Here is a 16,898-nt window from a genome sequence, read left to right as displayed (position 1 = left end):
GATGATGTGCCACTGGAGCACACACCAACCACCGCGGAGGTGCCCGAGGCTCGTTTTTTTTTCGTCGTTTTTTGTCTTAACGGCTTCTGCTGTGCGGCTCGTACATCACATATATATATATATATATATATATTTATAGCTATACTTGTATAGTACTTAGACTGGCTGTGTACATTATATTATTATAAATACTTATTACATACGTGTTGTGTACGTCGAGCAACCAACGGCATTTCCGCGGATTATAATATTATTGTCATGATGTACATATTATACATATATATTATACACGCGGACGTGGAATGAAGTGGAATTCTTCTTATATTATTATTATTATTATTATCATTATTATGCACAACGTTTTTTTTTCTCCAAACTTTTTTTTGTCGTCCGTTATCCGGAAGTCGGTTAAACGAAAGGGTATATATCGGGGACGATTATTTTTTTTTTTGCATTTCGATCACGAACTACGGATTTGGTAAAAAAAATGACAACAGAAAACGAGAACATAATATAGTTATATAGATAAACTCCGCAGTCCGCACATAACCCATCTACTGTGGTGTATATAAACAATTTTATTCAATCAATTCAGAATTATATTTGAAATTCTTTAAATCACAACTTAGAGCCTTTTATGTAATTTTATTATTTTACTTATAAAGAATTATACAACTTGTTTGTCCAGTATTTCGAAGGTCGAATGAAAAGTAACTGTACTCAAAATATTTCGAAAACGAATTAAAAAGACTTTAAATTAGTCACGAAAATAGCCATATACCTACAATGAATATAAAATCGAAGATAATATTTTATAATCAATAACAATCTATGCCATATGAATATTTTTAAAAAGGCATTTATGTTTTGATTAATTATAGTTTAAAATAAATATATTTATTATAAAATATTATATTTAAATTACAACAATTGTTATTGCATACATTGTAAGTACGATAATTATCTTAAAATCAATATTTGTTATTGACACTAAAAGTTGCTTAAAAAAAAAACTAAGATAAAAAAATATAAAAATAACTATTTAACTGCCAAATACATTATATTCTGGCAACAAAAATACACAATGACACCATATTTGATGCATTAATTTTTCAAAATTGTTCATTAATTTAATGAACTGCTGAAATGAAACAACTGGTTTAGAAGGTGCGTATATTAAATAATAACCTGACTGGTTTAAACACTATTTAATTAGTGTAATTTATATTACCTAATTAAACAACATTTGTTTTTACAAAAATCGAAATTTTACTAAATATAGGTGATATATTTTATAATCTTTTCTCCAGGTTTAAGCAATTTATTTAAAAAATATTGTACATTTTCCAGTTTTGCCCTTACTGAAATATTATTGCCATCAATTTTTATATTTACTCCAATAACTACTGCCAATAAAACTAAAATTAAACTACCAATATTAATAGTTATTTCATATTATTATAGAAACACTTTTAATGAATTCAAAAATAATTGTAACTCATTAACTTTGTAAATATACTTTGTTGATAATGAATTATACTTAATTTTTTAATCGAAGTGGGCCAGATATAGGTACCTACACAATATTATCTTATTAATGCAATTTTTTATTAAAATTTATAATCCTCAGATAGCAAACATTTTATATTATAATATATTAAACATATTATATTAAGAACATTAATTTGGAAGTTATTTTTATTAAAAACTTATTCACAACTTATTTTATTTTAAGCTTCAGTGAGCTTTAATTTTAATGGCAAATTTATTTTAATAAGCAATACTAAATGGTTTTTATGCAAAAACTGTATAAGCGTCTTTGCTGTCATTGAAATACCATTAAAAAAAAACCACATACTTATCATCGTTTCACGTCGAGAACAAAGTTTAAGTCCTTGTTATAATTTATAAAATATATGTATAGTTATAGTTGCGAAAAGTATTTATTTTAATTTTTTGACATAACTTCAAAGAATCGGTACATACGAAATGCATGTAACAAAATATAACATCTTAACGGATAACGCATTATTCAAGCATTCGGGTGCATTTAAAATCGATTTTTTGACTTGTATAAAATATTAAAATTAATGTTTAGTTAGTAAATAAAATAATAATAATAATGTATTGATTTCATTTTATAACAACGGTTTATAATTATTACTATTAGTATAACGATAATAATTTGTTTTACCACAGATGTTTTAAATCAGTTCACTATTATAATAAATGCCTATAAATAATAATACAATATAATATTGTATATTATAGGTATAGGCGTATTACAGCTATGGCGTATAAAAATATATATATATAATATATATATATATATATATATATATACCGATTCGATTAATTTCAGTCAAAAATTAGTTATGTATGATTATATTTCTGTTCACGGTTTAATAATCTTTGAAAACAAAAAATAATAATAAATAACGATACGATAATGCGTATACGAATCGTATAAACAACGCAATAGTTACCGACTCACCATATTTTAATACAATGAGTCGCCACTATTACGATGGTGTGTATATTTAAGTATCATAATATTATATTATAGTTTTTGATTCGTATTATTATATTGGCGTCAGTGGTTTCTTAATTTTGGTAAGATAGTCGCGGCGGTCATAATACGGTTCTCACGGTTCTCAAGACTACTGCACGAATAAATTGGCTGTACACAGGCATAGCTTTGATAGTCAGAAGGGCTTACGATTTAATTTTCGTACGGGCTTATGGGCCAGCCGATACGATTTCTAAACATTATAAAACCCCGCTGGAAGGTGGTTGAATAAGCATAAGTTTTCGATTTAAACTCGTAAATGTTCGTTTGTTTTTTTTTCCGTCTACGAATGAGCGACCAAAAGACTATTAACAATAATATTATTACTATCAATAACTATAAATATGAATAATATTAATAATGTAGTATATGATAACTGTTATCATTATCATATATTGAGAGAAGATTGGGTGAGCTGACTTATACACCATTGGGGGTAACAATGTTGGTAAAATATACATGATATTATTATACGCTTATCAGCCCCCACACAATCCACGTGGGATTTTTATAAAGCGATTAATATTAATAATAACATAATGTTTGCCGATTTAAGTATAGTTTCAAGTTTGCATAATAAATATCACACCGATTACGTTTTATATAAAATAAATATTATAATACATATTTTTAACACTAAAACTATAAATTTGCACGGAGAAAAATATCAAAAGCACGAAAATGTAATATATATATATTTTTAAAACTACCACGTGGTGATCGTATAACCTTACAATTTATTAAATCAAATAATCTTTTAAACATTCAAATGCTCTTCACCAACCCGAAATCAATACCATCACCAATTGAACAGTTTATTGAAACTAGAATTTTGATATTGATATTATGATATCAAAACTTGAAGTGACTCGATATATTACTTAATACCTACAAAATTATTCCAGTTTGGTTGAAAATTATGAAAAATTGACTTATTTACTATGTTTGATGCCAATCTAGTTCTTTTTATAAGTAGGTTAGAATTAGGTCCTAATAATACGTATAGGTAATAATGATATGCTATCGTCATGCTAAAAATATTATGTTATTACTCACCACGTCGACGGCAGGCGTGTTCCACATGTAGTGCATGGCGTTGGCCGGATCGGCTGGGTGATGATGATGGTGCGGATGATGGTGATGGTGATGTGTAGCCGCGGCGTTGTTCATGTGCTCGGCCATCATGGACATCCAGTGCACCAGTCCGGTGCCGCCCGCCCCGGTGGCCGCGCCACCTTGCTGTTGTAGGTGTTGCGGGTGGACGGCCGACCCGGCACTGCCGACGCCACACTTGTTACCGTTTAGGTGGCTGTTGTTGTTATTGTTGTTGTTACTGCTACTGTTATTGTTGTTGTTGTTCAGGTTACCGGCGCCGGGGCCTAAAGTCTGACCACCGGTCGCGCCCAGGTTATTCTGCTGCTGTTGTTGCTGTTGCTGCTGTTGTTGGTGTTGTTGTTGCTGTTGTTGCTGTTGCTGTTGCTGCTGCTGCTGCTGCTGTTGCTGCTGCTGTTGTGCCTGTTGCTCCGGCGACGGCCACAGGAAAGCCGCCTTCTGTCGGAAATAAAACAGAAAACGAAAAAAAAAATCCATCAAGAACAGATATAATTCAATAATATAAGAGCAATAATAATAATAATAATATTACATGTTTAGGATTGTTGTCAGGGATCGTGCGTATAAAACATGAAATCACGACTAAGTGAATATAAATTTTAAAAAAGTCAAAACGAATAAAATATTTTCCTCCTATTGAAGGAAAAACTTTCATTTCCGAAACACGTGCGAATTCTTTACATATTATGTGCGCGTGTGTGTGCTTGTAGGCAAGTGCGCAGGTAAGTACTTTAAATCGCATACAAACGTGCTGCTATTAAATTTCTAATATCGTAAGGTAATATTTTTCTTACGATATCGTTTGTAGTAAACGTTGTGGAAAAATTTACAAAAAAAAATATGTGTAATAACGCTGCAGACGAGTTATATGTTTGTTGTGGAACGTATACAATTCCTCCCTATTTTACTACAATATAAATCGCACATTACAACGTTAACGTTTTTCGTATTTTTCGTTTTAGGTATCTAGGACCTTATAATATTATTTCAAATACAACTTTACCTACCCATTTATCACATACGAGCCACTAACCGTATTATAACGGATTTAATAGGTGCTGTAACGCTCTCGACCTATTTATTCCTCTTTCATAATTTGTATACCTTTTTAAATTAACAATTTATAATAATAGTTAATAACAATCTATGGTGATATTATGCTATATAGCACCTATATTATATAGTTTACCCACGGGTATCATCGATTAAATTCACCGTCGATGCAGTAGTAAAGTTGCACGGAAAGTTATGAAATACGGAATACTATTATTAGTTAAATCCAATAAGTGCAAGTTTAAATCTAATCATGACAATAATAATAGGTTAGGTAGATTATTGTTACAGAATACCAGTTAATTCATAATTTGTATGAACCGAAATCATGTAGGTATTATATTTCTATTTTATTCTTCGCTAAAATAATTTTTTATCAAAGTAAAAATGAAATTATTATATTTATCATCAATCGTGGTAGGTAGGAAGATATATGTAAAATAAAATAAAAAATTCACAAAATATATTTTCATGCAATAGTATATTTCATAAGCGCCTAATAATTTCAACTGATACTAAAAATAAAATTTAAACAATAAATAAAAAATAAAAATAAATATTTTAATAAAGTCACGCTCTCATAAACATAACCAATTAAATTAACTATATTCAATGACTGTGTAACCTAAGTAAATAGTGAAGTTCTAAATGTGCAGTTTTATTCATCACGAATGTTCCTTAAGACTTAATAGTATTTAAATACGGAGTTCTGCTTAATTTTAAATGTGTATAGATACTAATCATAATAATTTATAAAATAATGATGCCAATAAATACGTTAGTAAAATAAACGCTTTACAAGTTTACAACTTCGTAATTATATTTTTTTTTAAAGCGAAGGGTGCGCCTTTTCAAACAACATCGCAGTGATTTACTATTTAAAAACTTTATAGGTATTATGAGATTTTTTAAATAACACTGTGCAATATTAATGTTATACATCTAAAAATGAATCTTTTTAACGAAGGGTTAAAACGTATGTGTTGAATACTTCATAATATAAATGCTTTTATCTTATATTTACTTATTATAATATATATTATATATAATATGCATTTATTATGGTTTCATGTTTCAACAATCGGAACAATTAGACTCTAATGTTCTTAAAACTGTATTCATTTTCATTTAAGGAATTCGTCGATTACTTGACAAGATTATTATTGAATATTTATTTCTCATGTCAAATGGACACGCGCGGACGTCTCGTTAAAATATAATATAAGCTTATGTTTGGAAAAAAACAGCTTATATATGTGTTGTTCAACACGTGTAGATGCTGAAACGTCGAGTTAGCATCGTTTATGAAATAATTTTACTTTCAAAGCAAATTTATATTCTTGTGTATACCTAAGTAATATGTTATCTGTCTTGACTTTGAATAGAATAATAAATACTAAATATAATAACATAGATAATGTTATATTGTAACTCATTTAAAATTAACTGCATTTTGTGGAATTTTAATTTCTAAAGCTGTAACAATTTATTACAATATAATGTCAATGGAAGAAAGCTATAAAAGTTGATTATATAAAAAATTATTTAACATCGTTATCAAATATACGGGACCCGCATTTATTATAGTATTAAACAGTGTGAATATTAAAGATAAACAAATTAAAACAAAAAAATAACCGGTAAATTGTATTGAAACGCCTATTCATTTGTATAATCTGTAATATAACAATATATAATAATATAACCTATAATCTGCAGTCTGTATAGCAATCATTTTCTTAAAAAGTTTTGATCGTTCCTTTGAATCGTAAGAATTTTTATAATTCATATTTATATCATTAAATTACGCTATTCAATTATTAGGTACATTACAAAAACTTAAATATCTAATACAATTTTAAAATTTAATACGAACATATTGACGAAATCTATGACTTTGTTATTTTTCTTAATAAAAAGCGACACATGGTCATTTCGTACAAAAGTTTCAAATAAAACGGGTTTAACGTTAAGGACTTTGACCTAGTTTGGAAGTTATGACTTTCGGTCGTTTCCGTATAACCAGTCGACACGAAACTTCTTAAGTGTAGGACAAACGTTTTCATCTTATCATCTAATAACACTGCACCGATTCTTTTGAACGGAGATAGTAATTTAGTGAGCTCACATAACAGATAATATACAATTTATTATATGATATATCTTTGAATTGTATATAATTTTCCATAATTTTATAAATATGTATATGTTTAATGTACGAGTAAGTAGTTATTTTACGTGAATCGACGTATATGCAGTTCAGTTGCGATACACTCTCAAACATTTTATAATCATAAGACATCATGTTATAGTCAAACAGTTTCAATTGTACGTATACATTTAATTCATATAAGTACCTACATTAGTAATAAGAAAAAGAAGAAAATTTTCTGAAAAATCATCACGATACATTTTTTTTTTTTTTTTTTTTTTAATATTATTATCTATTTCTTGATTAAACATCCAAATAATTGATACAACTATACATATTCTATGCATGCGTAATTTAGTCATAATATCAGTGATGCCTACGTTAAATTTGACTGTGTCGGCACTATAATATGGTACCATAATGTAAAAATTACGTTTGTTATTATGGTAGGATTAAGGGCCTAGCCACACTATGCGTTTTGGCGGGTCCGGGTAAATCGGATGCGTTTTGACCGGACGGTATTCACTATGCCACACTATGCGGTTTTGTTCCTGCCAAAACAGCCTTCTCCCACCATTTTTTTTCATTTTTTCATGAACCACAACAGTTCAAATGCTTGTATAGGACTGACGTATGATTCATTTGATACTTAACATCTCATTTAAGATTTAACTATAATTATTGAATACTTAGAGAAATATTGATATTATTCAGACACTGCTTAATTTTAAATCAAAACAATTTGATATTATTTTACAAGTAAGTAATTTATATTATATTATATTTTAATTTCGTAAGCTTTACACTTTTAAAATACATTAATTTATATTTAATCATATGTAATATAGCTTAAAAGTTATATTTAAGAATGAATCGGCAAAGGGTTAAAGTTGTTGCTGTAGCTGAGGCATTCGGTTTGTTAGACGAACCTGTAGAACGGAGGTACTGGGTGCATCCAATGAATAATGATCGAGAAAATAGTGAACAATTTAAAAAATTTTTTGAGAATATAAGGCGTTACCCGGAAAAATTTTTTGAATACTATCGAATGTCAGTCTCGAGTTTTGATGAGTTATTGGAAAATGTACGGCCTCACATAACGAAAACTACCACAACATTTCGTAATCCTATATGTGCCGAAGAACGCCTCACAATTACATTGAGGTGAGTTAAATTTTAAACATCAATAATAAATTTAGTTGCATAAATTATGAAAGAAAATACTAATAATTGTTGTGAATATAATTTTTATTTATATATGGTTATAAAAAATTACTTATATTATATAAACAAATAAAAATAATAATAAACAATACAAATTTAATTATATTAAAGGAGTATCCTTTTAAATATCTGACTTAGATATAAAATAACAATAAATAATTAAATGTTACAAATATAATTTTAAGGAGTGTCCTTTTCAATATCTAACTTAGATATAAAACAAAACAAAAAATAATAATAAATAAATAAAATACAAATTTAATTGTATTAAAGAAGTATCTTTTTAAATATCTGACTTAGATATATAATAGGAAATTAAAAAAAAAAATTTTTATTATTATTTTTAAAATTTTTTTTTTTAAATGCGAATGTTAAAAATATAAAAACATCATATTATTTATATTATATTTGTTCTTTATTTTGAATGCGTTCGGATTGTTCAGAAGTCGTTGGATAAGAAGAAGATGTATACGGATTATTAATTAGGGAATGCGGTGGATGTGGATTGAAATTAGTTTCGTACTGTGATAAAGAAATTGGAGGGACAAGAGGTTGATTATCGGGGAAACCAAGATTATATGGTGAATATGAAAATGATTGATTTTGAAATGGATATGATGTGGATGGAGTGCTTTGATGTAAATTTGACGGAGTTTGATTGCATTGGAAAACTGTAGGTTGAGTTTCTTTGGTTTGTGTCGAAATATTTTTAAAAAACTGTAATGTTAGCAATCGGAAATCCATTTTTTGGTCACAATTTAATTTCTTATAATCCGGTAACAAAGAGAATAAAAAAGCTTTATCTGGATCAGAACTAACATTGTCTTCTTCAGAAGCGGAAGTGGATAACGAATTTAAAAGGGCTCTCTGAAATGGCGTCATTTGGTTTTTTGTTTTTGACTTCGTTGAGGTTTTAGAATAATTATGTTTTGGGTAATTTGAAGTCGACATAATCACCTCATCCCCTTCAAATTCATCTGATTCAACATTGAGATCCCCTTCTTCGTTTTCTTCTGGATCTTCCGTAAAATTACCCGTCGTTCTATATAAAGTAAATTTTTTTTTGTTACAAAAAAATTTAAAAACAAAAAGAGCGGGTAGGTGGATGTCGCTCTGTTGTACAGTAGGTTACAAGTGAGTCACTGTAATGGATTGTGTTAAATTTGAATCCAATGATATAATATTATTGTATAAGAAAGACGATTCTGAGCGAAGACGGTCAGTCATTATATTTTAAAATGCCATTGCATGTATATAAAATATAACAATATACTCTAAAAGTTTCATAATGTAACAATAAATAATATTTTTAAATTATAACAAAATAACTAAAATCGTGATTCTTGGTTTAAATATGTAATTTTGTCCAAATTTGAAATTAAAATGTCTATAAAAAAGAAATGTGTTTATATATTTTTTAGATTTTTTGGTTACAGTATGAATTATTTATGAAAATCTTTAAAATGTTCAATCTTTAGTTATAAAAACATTTTAAATTTTTTTTATTACAATGATTTATAATTTTCGAGATTTTGATAATTTTTGTCAAGATTTGAACTTTAATGTTTCTAAAAAAAAAATCGTGCTTATGTATTTTCAATATTTTTCAACTGCTATTCTATCAATATACCAGGAACCTTGTATACAAATTTCAGAGTTATTGGCCCACAAAACAAATTTAATTGACAACTATAAAAAGCGGGTAAGTCGTGGATGTCGCTTTGCTGTACAGTAGGTTACTGTATGGATGGGATTAAATTTGAATGCAATGATAGGTATCATTATATACGAAAAACGATTCTGAACGGAGATGATTTGTCAGTCTAGGATATATTATGGATTATTAAAAATTTTCAAATCTTAGATTTAAAAAGAAAATTTTGTATGAATTTCTAGCTTAAAATAATTTGCGAATTTTCGTGATTTTTACGTATGTTGTCAAAGTTAAAATTTAAATGCTTGTAAAAAAAATGTGACTATACATTTCTTCTATTTTTCAACTGCTATTGTAAAAATATATTATGAGCCTTGTATTGAATTCTCAAATCTTAGAATTAAAAAGAAAAACTTTTATGAATTTCTATCTAAGATAATTTGAACATTATCGTAATTTTTACGTATTAAGTCAATATTTGAATTTCAAATGCTAATAAAAAAAAATTGTGCCAATGTATTTTTAAAAATTTTTAATTACTATAAGAATAACTTATGAGGAACTTTGTATTAAATTTTCAAGTATTTTTGGTCGTCCAAATTTTTTTTACCGGCACTTCAAAAAAAAATTCTCAAAAAAATTGAAAATTTTAGTGGTCTATAAATAACTCAAAAAAAGTTGAAAACTTTTGAATTTTAAACTGTATATAGATATAATTAACATAAACAATTGGTGAAAATTTCAAGTATTTACAGTGATTAGTTTTTGAATTACAACCATATATCGATTTGGTCGAAAACTGATTTTGCTTAAAAATTCCAGTTTTTATGTAATTTTTTTTTTGTTTTTCTCGATTTTTTTGAAAACTGTTGGAAAATGTTAACTTTTTACCTCTATAATGCACCAAGGATCTTCACTTTTACATCGGAAACCACCCCCAAAGTTAAAGTTTGAAATTTTATTTCGATATTTTATTGTATTATTTCGACTAGTTATGCTGTACACAGACAAAAAAAAAAAAAAAAAAAAACACACACATCATTGTAAAATCAATACATTCATCACTTCGTTCAGAATCTAAAATTGGAAACTGAAAATATTCGTAAACAGTTAAAATAAGTCAAAATATTTTGAAAACGGTATGGTGTGTAGAAACTGAAAAATCGAAACAAAATTTTGTCGAAAATCAATGTTGCGTAAAAATTCCCGTTTTCCCTTAATTTTCCATTTGTTTTTCACGGTACTTTTGAAAACTACTGAAATTTTTTTACTTTTGACCCCTCAGAGTACCAACTACATTCACTTTCCAATCAGATTAGGTACTATTGAAGAAAATATAAGCACTATAATGGAATGATGAATATATTTATTTTAATTTTAATATTAAAATTGAAGAATTTTGGTTTTCGAAAATATTGAAACAAAACATGATTAAGTATTGTTATTGTATCTAATATTATTTAATAATTATAACTTTTAACAATTATTGTAATTCTTTAAAAAAAGTATAACTACCTATCAAATTTAAACAATATATTGTTACCTTCTTTTTTCAATTGTATGCTGCAAAAATGAGAGGGATTCTGCATACACATATTTTCTTTTTTTAGCGCTATCGCCACTTTTCGCCTGGTTTAAGAACTTTGAGTAATGATCACGAATATGCCGCCATTTGGTTTTCATTTCTTTAACTATAATTTATTAAAATAAAAATAATTACTTAATGAAAACTAATAAAATAATTTAAATTTAATAAATACCTAATAAAAGAATTTTAAGTTGTGTTGAATAGTGAATACCTATATGTATATGTCAATTGTTTTATTATTTATCTAACATATTTTAAATTGTTGATTTGTTATTAATTTTTTTATTTTGATCGGAACGATGATTTTACAAAGACTTTTATTTTTTAGTTAGTCTGTATACATGAAAAGTAATATACATATTTCTAAATAATTTGCAATTGTTCACGAATTTGGCAAAATTCAAATTTTAGACACTTATAAAAAATTATTGTAAAATTATACTCAACTTATATTTTTAATTACACCAATAACAATTTATGATCTTGTTATATACCTACGCCTATGTGGCTATGTAATAAATTTTAACAACAATAATTTTAGAACAACTAATCAAAATCGATAGTCTCTTATGCGTATTAAATAACTTAAATAGTGTCAAAATATTTTTAAAATATTATTATGTATAATATAAAATGCTTAATATTAGACATTTGATGAAAATATTGCATAATGTACCTACTCAAAGCATTTTTTGACTACTTATCGTATATACAGACTCAAATAAAATACATATAGATCATTGAAAATCGAATACATTATTCGCTCCGCTCAGAATCTATTATTTATATCAGTATTTTATTTTAAATTTTGGTAGGCACCTACCTATTCTATAAAACTAAACGATATGTAATTTTTTTTTTCATTAAAGATATTTATCAACTGGCACCTATTTTGCTGCTTTAAAATTTGATTTCCGAGTTGGAAGGAGTACGATCGGAATAATAGTTAAAGAAACGTGTCAAGTATTGTGGACAGTTTTACAGCCAACAGAGATGCCTGTGCCTACCACGAATGACTGGTTGGAGATTTCAAGTGTATTTAATGTTAAAACAAACTTTCCAAATTGCTTAGGCGCTATTGACGGCAAACATATCCGATGTAAAAATCCTAGTAATTCTGGATCATTGTTTTTCAATTATAAAAAGTTTTTTTCTGTGGTACTCATGGCTGTAGCCGATGCAAATTTACAATTCATCACAATCGATGTTGGGTCTTATGGTCGAGAAGGGGACTCCAATATATTTAAGGAATGCCCATTCGGCAAAATGTTATATGCTAAAAAACTTAATCTTCCTGAACCAAATCCTTTACCAAACACAAACAACAATCCACAGCCATATGTTTTTATTGGGGACGAAGCTTTCGCTCTACATTCAAATTTATTAAGACCATATCCAGGACGTAACCTAACTGATACTCGACGTGTATTTAATTATCGATTGAGTAGAGCAAGGCGGACAGTTGAGTGTGCTTTCGGAGTTCTTGCAAATAAATGGCGTGTGTTGCATACTCCCATACAAGTGGAACCTGAATTCACTGACATTATCATCAAAGCGTGTTGTATATTACATAATTTTGTTCGTAAGAGAGACGGAATCAATTTTGAAGATGCTGAAACCCATAGCCTGGATGACATAGAAGCTCGTGGAACAGGAACTCGTTCAGAAGGCATTGAAGTGAGGGATTACTTTGCTGACTATTTTATGGGCCCTGGTGCCGTAGATTTTCAGTATAAAGTATTATAAACTGCTTATTTAAAAAGATCCTTATTATTTTATTATTTGTAAATTAGTAATAATAAATTAAAATTGTAATAGATTTAGTTTTTTTTTTTTTATTTGGTTGAAAAAGTTTTATACCCAATGGAAATTAAAAATAATTACTAATAATCTTGTAATACTATATTGCAAATTACCTATGGTAAAAATTTAAAAATATATAACATAATATTCTGCTTACCTTTATTTTCTTTTTCGGGTTCTGTTTTTTCTGTCCAATCTGGATACATGATTTCACCAATACTGAGCCAACTTTTTTGTTTAATGAACTTATCCATGTATTCTTTAGTACCCATTTCCCAAATAGATGGGTTACTTTGAATGCACGAAATGAATTTATCGGTATCAAAAACCATTTTTTTTAAAATATTTATTTAAATATTTTAAAAATATACAAAATTAAAATAATCAAAAAAACGCAGCGGCCAAAACGCACAGTGTGGCATACACGATATAAAACAATATGTTTTGATGATACGTCCTGCCGATTTGTTTCCCGCCCGACCGCAACATGTTGCGGTCGGTCAGCAGCAGGAATCGACCGGTCCCGACAAAACGTTCTAATGTGGCACCTATAATTAGAAACTATATGGTTTGTTGTTCCGGTCTACCGGATGCGTTTTACCCGGACCCGCCAAAACGCATAGTGTGGCTAGGCCCTAAAATAATGTTGACATGTTACAGATTTTATGAAGGTAATTTAATATTTTAATATCCGAATGATAACTCGTCAAAGTATGAAAACTATATATTATAATAAAACACTATATGAATGGTATACCTATCTATGTTTCTTTTTTTTAATTTTGTTTATCACAATCTGTCAATATCAAATACAATGAAAACAAATACAATCGAAACTGTAGCCAAGTTGTCGAGTTCTTCATTACGTATAAATCGTATATAATCTATTACGTAAATAAATAATATTATCTTGTGATTGTTTTATAAATAGCCCACGATTGTTAAAATGCATATCATTGTTACTTGAAACTTATATTAATGAATAATGGTAAATTAAAATCAACACAATATATGACAGTAATGCGCGTGTATAATATAATATTATGTACTGTTATATTATTATTATTATTATATTTGTTATGTTTCTAAATTCGATTACATTTTTGACGGGATATTTTAATCAAAAAATGTCGGTCTAATGAATTATTTCTGAATAGATGTCACACAATGAAAGAATTTTCATACGCGACAAAATTACACACGAAAGACATAATATTATTTTGAATACGGTTTTGTATAGACGCGGGTCGATGACTTTCTGGGAGTGAAATATGTAAATAAAGAGCCGACTGTCTTAAAAGTGTTATTTAATACACAATTATATGTTATAAATTTATAATATATCATACGATGATCCCGTCGAAAAAGAGCCACACGCGATTCCTCAAACAAGCGGCAATCCACACGAGTACAGACGCTCGTGTGCATTTCTTATCATTTTTTTTCACGACTAATATATTATTATCGGCCTTGAAAATTAAAACTATCCGTCGTGCACAGTGCGCACAAATATTTGATATACGCGTATAACAGACTGCTGCACGTGGAGCACATATATCAACCAGAGTTTCACGGTAGATTTTCATTTAAAACAATTTTTTTTTAACCGACTTCAGAAATCAATAAACGATATTGTACCAGAAACACATTGTATACATACTGTTGGCATTAAAATTAGATTCAATCTTACGGAACCTCACATGATCATTATTATTATTATTATTAGTAGTATCGAATAAACCGTATACGGACTAATTAGTAATTATTATTGATTGCCGAACGAGAACAAACAGAACTCGTTGAAAAAAAAACGAGGTTTGCCAAACGAAACATTGTCTGACCAAATTAGAGGGGGGAAGGGCTGAAAAAATTGACTTACACGTGTGGAGTAGAATATTAATATAATTCTCACGTGTCGTTTCATTGAAAAATTTATGAAAATAAAATATCAACAACTAACATATTATAATTTCGAGTATTCAAACTAAACTCAAGATTATTAACTATGATAGAAGAATTTAGTGTCCAGTTTGGGTGGAGAATCTTTTGATCTGCGATGCAATGTCAAATCGTTGTATTTTAAAAACATTTTTAAGAGTTTTTTCTTAATTAGAAGTGTTAATTAAATCTGTAGTAAACAAGTATATATAATATTCGAGTAGAACCTGATATAATCATTCCAAAGATTATACAAAAGTTTCGAATGTTTCGTTATTAACACCATATACATTTTTTTTTGTATCAATCATAAAAAATAAATATGCATCGGTAAGGTTTAAATCAGTAATTTTAGCTTAATCATTTATAAATGGGACAGAAAGAGGGAAGCTTTTATAAAAATAAAAAATAAAAAACCGACTTTTTAATAGGTTGCTTGTAGTGCCACAGTAATAAACGTAGTATATCTTTCAGACATTATGATAAAATTATTGGAGTTTAAAAGATAAACAGTAAATATTAAGTTAGATAATATACCTAGTAATACGGTATACAATCTACATAAAAATAAAATAATATACCTAAAAATGTTTCACACATTTTTTTATATGAATTATATTATATATATTATTATTATTCGTAATTGCGTAAGACAGTAAGAGACATTGAAGGTGTTTAAAAGTGTATACCCAACGAATCGAATACATTTAATGTATTATTTTAATATTTTATTCGATGATTTTTGTTTGATAATAATTTTAACAAAGGTTTTTAATAGATTATGATGGTGAATGAAGTGATAAAAATAGAATAAATATTTTGATTAACGTTCTAAAAAACCACAGCGTTAAAGTAAATTAGCAAAATATATTTTTATGGAGATTTTCATTAATTATTAATTATTATCATACCGCAATAGAGACCGATATTTCTAAGTTTTATTTTATTAAAAAACAAAGCCAATGAATCAATTTTTTTTTAGTTTGTAATGAAATGAAATTCGAAGAAAAAATGACACTAAAATCAAATAAACATTCGTTTTATTTGTATTTTTTTACATTCAATAATTATTATTATTATACCAGTAAAAAATAAATTAACAGTTTAAAATAATATCTAAATGATTTTAAATGGAAAATATATAATATTTGTGTACTTGAATACAAAAATAGTATAGCTATAGCAATACAATATGTTTTATGTTTTTATTATTAATTATTTTTAGTGATTACATTTTCAAAATTATATTTGTTTAGTGCATAGTGGCACAAATATGTATTTTTTAAGCTTCTATAATTTCGGAATACTATACGATAACTACAGTTATATAAATAATGTCACGATTATTTTGTCTTCATGTGTTTAAAGGTTGCATTTATTGTTACCATATAAATCCAAATATATTAACACCCATAATCTCGTACTGAAAATGTTAATTACATTTTTATATGAAAATGCATAAACAATAATAGATTTAAGTTATTTTCGATTCTAAATGGAGCAATGAATGTTTTGATGTTACAATATGTGTGTGAATATTTTTTTTAGATTTTTTAATCAAAAACTAATAATCGTATGTATCTGAAATTTTCACCCAACTTTTACATTAGCATTTCCCATACACAATACAATTTTAGAAAAAAAAGACACCTTTTGAGATATTTATATACATTTTCAACATTTTTTTTATAGTTTTTCTTCTTTAAATGTCATTAAAAAAATTTTCCCAAAATCAAAAACCTTAAAAATGTAAAACAAGGTTCCTTGTAAGTTTTTCTACCAATTATATAAACAACAAAACAAG

The 16,898-nt window shown here is 27.5% G+C and overlaps 2 protein-coding genes across 7 annotated transcripts in view; both read right to left on the bottom strand.

Annotated features, from left to right (window-relative positions):
• Positions 1 to 16,898, bottom strand: part of LOC107173152 (zinc finger protein rotund-like) — a 161,604-nt gene that overhangs the window by 99,976 nt on the left and 44,730 nt on the right. For 5 of the 6 annotated variants that reach the window (XM_015523562.2, XM_089227960.1, XM_089227956.1 and 2 more), the window contains exon 2: positions 3,626 to 4,120. In XM_015523562.2, coding sequence (XP_015379048.2) covers positions 3,626 to 4,120 — 495 coding nt within the window. The remainder of the gene's footprint in view (positions 1 to 3,625; positions 4,121 to 16,898) is intronic. The other variant, XM_089227957.1, reaches the window with a different exon arrangement.
• LOC149055919 (uncharacterized) lies at positions 8,251 to 15,660 on the bottom strand. The gene is made up of 3 exons (XM_089227961.1): positions 13,314 to 15,660; positions 11,309 to 11,456; positions 8,251 to 9,153 (listed from the first exon to the last, which is right to left on the bottom strand). Exons 1-3 carry the CDS (start codon positions 13,486 to 13,488, stop codon positions 8,514 to 8,516), a joined length of 963 nt encoding a protein of 320 aa, XP_089084087.1. The 5' UTR covers positions 13,489 to 15,660; the 3' UTR covers positions 8,251 to 8,513.

The sequence above is a fragment of the Diuraphis noxia genome, unplaced genomic scaffold (genome assembly GCF_037042655.1).
Source record: "Diuraphis noxia isolate RWA-SAM2 unplaced genomic scaffold, SU_Dnox_SAM2 contig0004, whole genome shotgun sequence".
NCBI lineage: Eukaryota > Metazoa > Arthropoda > Insecta > Hemiptera > Aphididae > Diuraphis > Diuraphis noxia.
This window is presented reverse-complemented; position numbering and strand designations above follow the sequence as displayed.